The following is a 12119-nucleotide window of genomic DNA, read 5'->3' on the forward strand; positions in this document are numbered from 1 at the left end:
AAGGTACATAATTTAAATTGAGAAAGGGGTTTAAGAAAAACCCAGGGCTGAAATTTCTGCTCTCTCCTCAGCCTCTAGTGGAAATGGCTGTTTTCAACTCAGTTATCTGCATTTTCCAGGCAGTGCAGTTAACATCCAAAGAAGGCTGCTCAGAATACTGCGAGGAGGCAACCAGAAACAACCACAAATCAAAGAGGAAGAAGTACCAGAACACCACAAACAGGAGTAGAATTTAAAAAAAAGAAAAAAAACCACCAAACGAAATCAAAAGAAAGAAACAAAAAATAAAGAACTACAAACTGGTGACAACAACAAAAGCTGAAGACTTATCACTGCAAAAAAATCTACTTTTTTTTCTGTTCTCAGACCAGTACTATCAGCAAGGCATCAAATGAAATTACATTTATTGACAATGTACAGGGCTCTCTTAGCATAATCAGCAACAACTTCTGCAATATAAGCTGAAGACCCTGGATTCTCAGAGTCTCAAAAGAGTTAAAAAACAATTACTTTGAGTCTCAAAACAACCACTTACTTTTGGACAAACAACTTCAAGAACTGTTTTCACCCCGGTGTATTTTTTGAGATCCAAAATGTTGGTATCAGCATTTCTGACTGTACACAAAAAATGGTATTTTTTTCCATAGTATCTAAAGACTCCAGTCAGCCATTAGCACTACTCCATTAGAAAGGAAAAATAAATTAAAAGGCTCTTTTCAAGTTTTTCCTTTTTCATCAGCAATTTGTTGACTTCTGTGTTCATTAGTAAGTTAACGCTGGGAGTTCCCTCACAAAATGGAAAGGAGTCCATTATTAAAAAGCCTAACTTCAGCACTGGGGAACATAACTTGAAGTATTTTTTGTAACTATATTGAAGCTATATGAAAGATCCTATTCTACAGTACTTCCACTAACAATTTCCTTTCTATCAAATTCCAATGGCTCACATAACAAAGTGGACCTCATTCTGAATTACTGTGACATTACCAGAGAGCAAGAACTAGGGTTAAAAAAAAATGAAAATAATAAAAAAAACCAGTGAATCTGGAAAGGAGATTTAGTAAACTTGAGAAAAACCCAACAATCTACTTACTGGGACACTGGGAGTTTTCAAAGCTGGTGGTGCCGGCAGAGCCTCTGATTCTGGCTGGTTCCAGTGTCTAGCATTATACACTGCTTTTGTGGGAGACTAAAAGATAAAAATAAAAGTTAGTTTTTAAGTAAATTTCCAGTAGTCACTACACACTTCAAAATTACTGAAGCAATACTGTAGCCAAACAAGGAAAACAAGCCTCATTTTCCCTGCTGAATTCTCAGCAGCACAAGTTCTCAATATCACATGTACTGGAAAATCAGAAAGACTTTGAAGCCTCTGATGGTTTTAAAGACATACAGACCCACTCAAATGGCAAAAGACATGATATGTATGTATTTAAAGAATTTTTTCAGTTGTCCCATCTCTTAAATTTATTCAAAGGCAAAAGGTCTGCAACCTTCCTACAGACAAAAACTTACAGCTCAGGGAAAAAAACATGTTAGCAAACACCATGTCAGTAGAAATATGACTGGTTTAGAAACAAAAATGCAGAACTCATATAGACTTTGATGCTAGGAGGAAGAAAAACACTCAAACGAAACGCCTTAATCCATATTAATAAATTAAGAAGCCTTTTTTTAGTCTTGCTCAAAAATGTGTCAAGGCAAATCAAAATGAATCAAAATTTACTGTCCTTGAATTTTTGGGAAACCTAACATACTCCTTAGAGGAAGCAAAGACAAAATTCTATTTCAAGCATCCACGTTTACCAACCTACTTGGACAATATTGTTCTAGACAAATACAGCATCACAATTTTCACCATTCCCCACCATGGCATGCATCAAGTAACCTGAGTAAGTACCTGCTTCCTCACAGCAGTTAGACAGCATTTTGAATGTGAAAAAATACTCTCAAATAACCATTTTCTGTCAAATATAATGTATTAACTATTTAACCAAAATACAGTTCAAGCCCAGAGGGGCTAAATGTGGCAAGCCTTAGGACCAGCCAGGGACTGAGCACCACTCCACATAGTGCAACAAGGTTCTAGCATGCCAAAAGCTAGAAAGCCAATTCTCTAAGCCAAGGGTTTCTGTATTATTGCGGAGTAAAACCCTACTGTGTTGCATCCTTCTGTTCTTCACAAGACAAAGTCCTGATGAACAAAATTTCAAGGAATATTAGCAGCATGAAAGCCGCAGCTACAGGTTTTCAGAGTCCAAAAGCACTAAACCATTCCAGTCTCCAGACAAGAGAAAAGCCTCTTTCCAACCTAGAGTGTGCTTTTATGTGGTTATGAGAAACTTGGATTGTTAAATTATGTTCCTAAAGCAGTGCTCATGCACCATTCATCAACATGTATACTGTAGTTACCATCTTAAGTTTCATCAGTTTTGCAAGGAAGCTCTTTTAGACAGTATCTGTTCAGCTCAAAAAGTTTAACTGAGAAACCAGTTTCATGTTCAGGACACTTCAGTTACAAGAGGACATCCGGGCCCACAAATAGGAAGAAAGTGCCATATGGATCCTTGTTTGAAAAAAGGTTAGAAAATGGTCCAGATGTTAACTCTCTTTTCTCCTATACCTCTCCGAGCAGCAAATATTTACCTGGAATCTGACTCAGGGTCTGCAATGAAAAAAGGAAGGGCAATTTACAAACAAAGTTGTTTTTTTTTTTTAATGAAGAAAGATGCAAGTTTCACAATATCTGCAATGGAAAAGAACCACTGAGTGTTTTTGTTTCTTGAATTGCTCACAATTGCTCTACACTTCATTTTAGTACATATTTAAGATTGGCAAGAGAGGGTGCCCTATCCTGGTAGACAGAATAATTCAAGGAAGCAACACACTCTGCTAACTAATCCACATGGTACCAGCATTTTATATAATCAGACTGGTTTGGGGTGAAATTCTCTGCCTGGGCCCCCCCGTGTCCTCCTTCTCCTTCAGGTTTTGCGCTCCACCAGGACCCAAACACAGCCCCTGGCAGGCACAGGGGGAGCAGAGCCAGGCTGGGTTTGAGCTTGTCCTGGCAAGGCAGCAGCTGGGCCGGTCCCTTGCTGACCACACCACAGAAGCGCCCACAGTCTCCTTGGCTTTTCGAAATCCAGCACCTCTGCTGTGCACACACACGCAGGACAAGGAGGCCCAGCCCACAGGAAGCACATTCAGTGTTTGGGAGGGAGTTACAACAGAGTACACAAGCAGCTGTGGCAGTGCAACCAAAAGGGCCACACAGCATTAGTGTGTCTTCCTCAGCAGAGAGCAACAGCTGATGCGTAGGAAAGAGTTCAGCAGGGCAAACAGATAAAAGCAAATTCCTTCTAAATACCCAGGGCTCACAGGCTTCCAAAGATGGTATGCTTTTTGTTTAACAGTAAAAAATGGGCTTTTCTTCTCCCATCTCCCTTAATTCCTTACTAAATCAAAAGCTAGGGCATCCCAAAGTGTTTTGTGACACGGCAGTTTACAACTTAACCATTACTAGTGCAATAGAGGAAAAAGGCTACATTTTACATAAGAAAACAAGCAATGCCACCAATAAATGCCTGTTCTGAGAAAAGAGGACATCTGCATTTAATAGCACTCTTGTAACAGTGCCTAAAGTGCAGCTGGAAATAGTAATCCTTAAAATCTCAAATACCTATGGAAGGTTAGTTTTAGTGACCATTCCTTGTAGGATCTTCCACTTCAAATCAGAAAAGATCTAAACAAGTGACTGGCCTGTGATTCCGTGCCTTCCCAGCAGTATTTCCTTAGACACCCTGACACTTGCTACCTAGTCAGTCTCACACTGCCTGCAGACAGATGGTCCACCAGAACACACCTGGAAATATCCAACACCGGTTGCCAAAGAAATATGTTCCAATCAGCTCTAACACATTATGCAGAGACTTTGGAGCCTCTCTTACAACTCAGGTGGACTTCAACACAGCAAATACATCCTTCCTTTCCGACCACCTCTTAAAGCAACCTTCCCATTTTCCCTTGCAGCACAGAATTAGGATGAATTTCCAGATCAAGTGCAAAGAAACTGCGCCAATACCGATCAACCAGCGAGCACTGTGTGGACTTGCTTTGGATTGCTCTGTGACAGAACTGAAGCCAGGAAATGTATCAAAGATCAAATGAATGCTAGTGAAGAAAGACTTTTCAGAAGGGCTTGATCACAAAAGCGAAGAGGTTGGTTTGTTTGGTTTTGGGGTGTTTTTTTAAAAGGCTTGTGATAACAAGCTTCCCTGAACAAGCAACACTGATATTTAAGCAGCAATAATTTAAGAAACTTTCCCTTAAAGATAAGAAAACCTTGCAATTATTCAAATAACGCAGACTTTTCTTTAATAACTCCTTCTCTCAAAACTAACTTGGAATAGATGCAAGTGGAAGTACATAATTCCTTTGAATTCTGTGTTCTTAAGGCAAATAAGTTCTGCAATATTAATCAGCTGTAAGAGCTTCTGCTGAATAGCAGAGGAGTTTCCTTTTTCTGTACATCTAGAAGTGACAGCTGCTTACACAGAGACATGTCTGAAAGAGTGCAAATGTTCCAGGCTGGGCATAAGGCATATGGTACTGTGGGACTCTGCATGTGGTTCTGGGGGGGGTGAGTGCAGATACAAAACCAGGACTAATGCCAGGGATTTTACAAAATGCACAGAGCTGTCTCTTCTATAAAATCATCTCCAAATGGCATTATCTATGGGTCATGCTTAACCTCTCATCCCTGAAAGCCTCAAAGCTGAAATTTTCAAGAGCACTATGCACATACTGAGGCAGCACTGCCTGCCACTCATAGATGTCAGAATGGCAGAAAATAAGAGCCAGGGACATGAGTCACACAGAAAATACCAACAAAACAAGGAAGAGCATCTATTCGCAGGCAAGAATACTTTCCAAGGTAGAAGACAATAGCAAAAGAAAACCCAAGAACATTTTCAGCAGATATCCTGGTAAATGAATTATTTATATCTGAAATGCATACAGTAGCATTGTATGCTAGGTGCTTGTCAAAGCTACAAGTTCCAAACAAAACCCCAATAAACAAAATATATGAGTTACCACTCTGTATTCATCATCATTAAGAGTACTATCCTGTCCTGCATGTCTCACTTTGAACAGGAAAAAGGTGACAAGCATGTTATGCAGCACAGGAATATTCATAATGGACTGTTTCTTTTGAAAAGGGAAAGGAATGAACATCACTCAGAGCAATGAAAAAGAAATCACACCTCAAAACAGGAAGATGAGAGTATCAATTCAGCACAAGCTGAGCCATGTTACAGAACAAAAAAAAAGTTAATTTGGACTTCAGAGAAGACAGCAGTTTCCAACAGCACTTTAAAACCAGCACCAAGCTGATTTTGCAGTGCTCAAAATCTGAACAGTATCTCCATTACTTGGATCAAAGTAGCAGATTAGTGCCAAAAAACTACTGCCATGGATCACTTACTCACGAGGTGCTATTCCATTTAAACACAAAACACATTATGCACACACCTAGCCAGACAACTACAAGCTCTTAAGTCAGACAAAGTTTAAGAGACAACACAAGGAGCAAGGGAAAAAATGTCACTAAAGCTTTTTTTGCATCAAACTTCTGAAGATCTGCAAAATGCTTTTTGTTCCTTAAAGCTCAGGAGGAGGCCCACAGGGCACACAACAAGATGATGGGTCCAACAACCAAGTGACAGATGAAAACAGAACTTAAGAAACAGGACAATCTAATAAATGAGATTCATTAACAGAAATAGCCAATGATGTTCTGTATGCTGCTTATGCTGAGTGTATTCAAAGGTTAGCTCAGAAGCAGAAGCCACATGGTTATGGTCACTATTTTTGCCTGAAACTTTCAATAAGTCTAATTAAAAGTGACAAGGTACAATAGTTTAGACGTATCACCACAACACTGGAAACATAATGCTTTGCTCGAGAGAAAAGAAAAACCTGCAGTTCAAGGAACACCCTGGCACAAGCACTCCCCAGCACAAACTGCTCACAAAAATTTCCTGTTCTGTTGGTTGTGAAAGGCAGACAGAAGCAGGCCAACACAGACACCTGTCCCCCTCCCCTCCTGCTGTTAATCCTCATCTACCCAAAGGGTATCAATCTACCAAGAGGAAAGCCTTACAAAATAGTGACTGCAATGAAGTTCCAGAGGTGATACAGCTGAGGTGTGCATACACCCACAGAAAAGTTTGCATTTGGATCAGTAAAAAACACTGTTCAAATCAATCTCCCAGATATGCTCAGTTACAGCTCTGGGGTTTGCATCATCGAGTCTAAGGATGCTGACCTGATCACTTCCCAGTGCAATCAGACTTGAGCTGCACCTCCAGAGAACACCTACCTCATGCCACCTGTTAGCAGGCATTGCCTGCATCAGGTCAAAACACAGCCAATTCAAAGCAAAAGCTTTGAAATGGGTCTAACAAGGACACTGGGCCCTCAACACCACCAATTTTCCCCTCAGGATGTGCTCATATCTCATCATGCAAATACTGAATGCACATCAAATCTCAGAGCTGAGAGAACCAGCCATGCTCATACAGTACACAGGAGCTGTGAAGACAATTTTGCATATTCATCTGCATACAAATCAAGCTCCCACTAGCAAATGAAACTGGTGTATTTTAATTCCTTTGAGAACTTTTCCTATTTTAGAGCTTCCTACAGGAGACCATGTGCAATCTAACATTTATCCTACATAGCTATCCCTGTATGGCCAATTTACTAAATCATTAAGGTAATTACTGGAACTACAAAACTGATGTGTGAGTTTTTTGCATGGAATATGAGGATGCAAGGGAATCTAGTTTGAAAAATACTTTAATCAATCTTTGCTTCTAGCCGTAGCGCTAATACCAGTTGGAACTGGAAGTATAAAATGCCACATTTCCACTGTGACATTAAACATTTTCCATTCAACTTGATTTTTCTACTTCCTGAAAAGCCTAAGTATGCACAGGGGAGAAGGATTTCTATGCTAATTTGTCATTTGTTCCTCTTGCCTCTATGAGGACATAGCATGTTTAAAGTTCACTGTGCACCTCTACCCTTCTCAGACAAAGCTGCTAGTATCTCTGTCGGCACCACCTAGAAAACAGGCATTTCCATTTCCAAGAATGCTGCTCCCACAGTTCTACCCAACAGCTGCATATGGAGGACATTTGAGGAAGCACTTTTACCTGGTGGAAGGATCCCAGCTTGGCATCTACCAGAACACCCTCTTCACCATGGTTTAATATGAAGGAGTGAGAAGAAAATAATTTTTATCAGCATCAAATGATTATCTTGAAGTGAGAAGACCAAATCCTGACATTTGCTTTCAGGCCAGGATGGCTTTGAGGTGCTAAATTCCAACTCAATTCAGTAAAATTACAGCAGCTACCTCACTCTTCAATATAGGTGACTAATCTAAAAACCTGCCAGTCCTGACTAGTATCCTGCTTACTAGCTTACACATTAAGAATTGGTTTTGGTCATTTACATTAATAATTTAAAAGTCCCTAAATGGTAAGCACCTGGAAGCCAGTGTTAAATAAATATGCTTACAGAAGAATTTGGTTTTGCAAATGTTAGGTGAAATAACAGTGTCAATATGAGGCTTTGGTTTCTAACAAATCAGCTATTAAACAGATTTATTCTCACCTTTTATAATATTTTTAAAATTTATTTTTATTCCAGCAATATATCAAAATTGCTTACAATAGACAAGCTGATTATAACTGGCTGGCACTTAAAACAGCTCATCTCTTGTTTATCATTCCACCAAATCGTATTTGGACAAAAAAATCCCCACAAAAACCACTTCAGTTCAGGACTGGGGAGCCAATCTGCTAGAATCACCAATCAGCAGATGAAAGGAATGCACTGCAGAAGCAGCAACAGGCAGTCACAGGTTGTCAGCTCTGCCCAGCACTGTTTGTCAGCCTGCTGACAGACGGACTGGGCTTAGTACTGAACTGAGAGGTCACAGAATATTTAAATTGCCTAAATTCAGCTTGACTCCTCAATGGAGTCAAAACAGCTCATGCCAACTAAGAATCTTTCCTCCTAAAAACAAGCAATTTCAACTTTGTCAATTAGGATGCAAAGGGCATCCCAAGGTGCATAGTTACCAGCAGTTTATTATCACTGAAGAAAGTGCTTTATTACAACTGTTCATCCTTAGGGTAGGACACGCTTTAACTAAAGGTTATGCAAGATGAAGACAAACAGTTCTTTTTAAAATGAGCCCTGGCCAGTCTACTCTGATCCTACCATTATACGTATAGAAAGGGCTATGACTGATGGCACAACTTTTGAATTAAGATTCCTCTGCTGCTTTTTCAGAACTATTTATTTGAAATAAGCTATGGAAAAGTAATTAAGCAAAAACACATAGGTTTATGCACTTAAGACAGACTAACGTTCACATACTCTAAAACTTATAAAAGAAAGAACAAAGAAAAATCAGCATTTGTGGAAATGCTGATTCGTTTGCAGGCCAGCAAAAAGAAACGTTACTCGCAGGATGCCTTTGATAAACATCTGCTGCACAGTACAACACGAGCTAAGTGGAAAACTACAGACCACAGTGCAGCCTAGTTTCTGTCCCCTCCCACACACACGTCATTGTCACATTAGCCCTAAGATGACAGAGCCAGCCCAGAGGGGGCACGGGTTCGTACTTCTCCAGTTTCAAAATACTTTCAAAGATGAGGTATAACCTTTTCATTTTGAACTTCTAGTTTACTTAGACCCAGCATTTATTTCTAACTGGTATTTATAGCTCCTTGCAGTCAGCATGAAACACCAGTGGAGAAAGCTTCCATCAAACTGCAAAAGATCTCTTATACCCTTAAAACATGTATTACAACAAATGCTAGCAGAAATAAAGGCTCACAGCTAAGTTTTTTTTTTTCAGGTATTGACAGTTTCTGACAGTGCCTAACCTTATAACAGGAGTATTTTATTTTCCATTATGAAATTGACCTCCTAACGGAAAAAAACCTGCCTATAGGACAAGAAAGATGCATTTCAATAATGAACTAAGGACTAGTTGCAGATCAGACTGAAATCACACCGAAGAAAAAAAGAAAATTTCTTCCTGGTTCAGCGCTTGGTAACTGAAAATAAGTGCTCTTTACACAGTATTGGTTTAACATGTCCTTCCAACTTACCTGTCCAAAGATCACACTTGGAGACCTTGCACACATTTCTGTACTTTGTTGGGTACAGAAGTTATTCCTAAAACTTGACTAAAACGTGGAAAGCAGTAGTTACAGGGTTATGACTGGCTCAAGTTTTTCTCTTGGATACAAAGTTCAGCAGTCTGTTGGCTAAGCCACGTCTGAATTCAGCAATGCTTTCATTCACATATTCAACACTTCTGTCATGACTAACCACACTAACAACACTTGATCAAAGTGCTGCATGGAATCCTGCTAACGCTGCTGCGTTTAGTGAGCATTTCTCAGCTGCAGTGTTGACTTAACCAGGTTAAGAGGACTTAATCTCTCTTCTTGGGTCTCCTCAATTAGTTTCCCAGTGAACTGAACTAAGATTTATGTTAAATGTTTCCTTTTTAGAGAGTTTTTATAGTAATACATAACATTGGGAAGGCACAGGGAAACAGGAGGGAGCTGGTCAAGCAAAACCACGTGCTTCTGTAAGTATTTTTTGCTTATTTCAGCCCCAGTAGATGGGACTTTGTTGGGCTTGGGACTGTTTTGGTTTTTTTTTGGCTAATCCAAGAAGACCTCAGCTTTTCATGGCAAATGCAGTCCACACTAGTGGAGGAACTTTCAAGCAATGCCACTTTAGTGCACTAAACTTAAACAAAACTTTAAAAAAGTGCTGTTACCAAAACGTTCCCAGACACAGCAAGCAGTGAAAGCCAAATGCCATGCCACACAGTAAGGCAAGGGGGCCCCATGGCAGGCAGACACCTGTCAATTAACAGCTAAAATGCACTAACAGCTATCAGCTTGATCTAGCACATCCCAATCAAATCTGTCACCATCTCAAGCCCACTGAGCCTCATGTCAGCTGCCAAAAAGGACTGCTGTGATTTTATCCCAGCTGGCAACTAAGCCCAACCCAGCTCTTTGCTTACTCATTCCCAGTGGGATAGGGGAGAATCCAAAAGCTAGAAGTGAGAAAACACAAAGAAATAAAGACAGTTACACAGGGAAAGCAAAAGCCATGAATGCAAGCAAAACAGAACAAGGAATTCATCCACCACTTCGTATGGGCATGCAGTTTTTCAACCATTCCCAGGAAAGCAAGGCTCCATCTGGTGTAACACCTACTTGGGAAGGCAAAGGCCATCACTCCAAAGGTCCCCCCTTCCTCCTCCTCCAGATTTTTATATTGCTGAGGACATTGTCATATGATATGGAATATCCCTTAGGTCACTCTGACCAGCTGTCCCCTCCAAACCTCCTTGTGCATCCCCAGCCTCCTGGCTGGCAGGGTGGGATGAGGAACAGAAAAGGCCTTGGCTCTAAGTGCTGCTCAGCAATAACAACAACATCCTAGCACTACCAATTGTGTTCTCAGCACAAACCAAAACAGCCCTGTAAGAGCTCCTCTGAAGAGAATTAACTGTATTCCAGCCAAAACCAGCACAAAGAGAAAATTCTGTGGTCCAGTATTTGAATGGGCCAAAGGAAACACCATGAACATCAAGTTAGTGGCAAAGAGGTTTTTCCATACCTTTTCCTGTACAAGCCAATGTGTGCACAACAAGAGGAAAAGAAAAAAGCCCACTGATGGATCCCCATTCACTGGGTACCTGTGGGAATGTGCACACAATTGCAAGCCAGACAGGTTTTCTAGGGCTAAGACTTCAACTTAGTGAAATTAAAAGACATTTCTCCTACAGCAATGTAAGAGTAAGAAAAAAATTTAAGCTAGCTTCAAATAATTTAAAAATAATAACTTTTCATTGCAAAAGTGAATATTTAATTGAAATACGCCCATTTTAACTGGAGTCACAAGTCATTAAGCAATGAATTAGCCTTCAAATTAGTTTTTAGCTTGATCAGTAGTCCATGAACCACCAACGTAGACTGACCATGCACTGAACAATTTCTTCGTCATCTTACCAATCATAAAAAACACATTTCAAACTCTCAAGAAAATTTCAGTACTTTATAGATGCTAAAATTGCATTCTATAGTAGTACAGAAGCTTTATGAAATATACCCAATGCAAAAGATATTGACATTTAAGAAACTAATTCCAAAGGACTTGTTTCTAAAATTCACCTACTCTAAGGCATAGGAAAAAAACCAACTCCTCACAAAGCACTCATCTAATTGAAATTTCATGCTATTTTAAGAAAACATAAGACTGAGTCTGCTTCCAGTTGTGCCAACTTGAGAGAGTCAGGTTTTCTTTCTGTTATACCTCCTCTGTCTCCTGCATGCAGGTCCTTAAGTCTTGCCACATGCCTCAGCAGCCCTGAAGAGCAGTAACAGAAAGATTATAGTTTCTGGCCCCCTCCCAGGCCCCTCAAGCTGAAAGGCTCCCATACCTTTTAACTATGATTTGCAACTCTATCTAAATTCTTACCTTGAAATATTCAAAGGTAATCAGTATTCACCATGTCTAGGTTGGCTTCCTATGGCCACAGGCAGAACTAGGATCAGCACCGAGCTGCAGATCACTCATTATACATTCTGAGTTTAAGAGCAGAGGGGCCATCCCAGAAAATGTGCTGTTCAGGGGACTTGGTGGCCCCTAGTGACATGCTGGACAACACAAACACTGAACTGACACAAAACACTAAGTATAATCATTAATTTTTAGGGCTGACAGATCAAAAGGTTACATTTGGGGATAGACTAGCCCTCCTTATCTTACACTTTTAAGTTGGCTTTTTTCAGATTCCTATTTAGAGACAGATATTTTGGATAAGACCTCAGGAAACTGTTCCACAGTATTCCTACAAAAACTGTTTCTCTTCATTTGCTGACTCTAGCTAAAATTTGTTGTGAAAGCAGCAGGAGCAAGAAATGTCAGGAAATAATTTTTATGCTGCCTATTTTCAAGTCTTTAGTCTCAGTAGATTTAGACCATAGCAACAAAAAATT

At 39.9% G+C, this 12119-nt stretch overlaps 1 protein-coding gene across 3 annotated transcripts in view; it reads right to left on the reverse strand.

The window, feature by feature from the left end:
• WAPL (WAPL cohesin release factor) overlaps positions 1-12119 on the reverse strand; it is a 62292-nt gene that overhangs the window by 24813 nt on the left and 25360 nt on the right. For all 3 annotated transcript variants that reach the window (XM_084210506.1, XM_084210507.1, XM_084210505.1), the window contains one exon: positions 1094-1189. In XM_084210506.1, coding sequence (XP_084066632.1) covers positions 1094-1189 — 96 coding nt within the window. The remainder of the gene's footprint in view (positions 1-1093; positions 1190-12119) is intronic.

This window comes from Fringilla coelebs, assembly GCF_963513975.1.
Source record: "Fringilla coelebs genome assembly, chromosome: 8".
NCBI classification, from domain to species: Eukaryota; Metazoa; Chordata; class Aves; order Passeriformes; family Fringillidae; genus Fringilla; species Fringilla coelebs.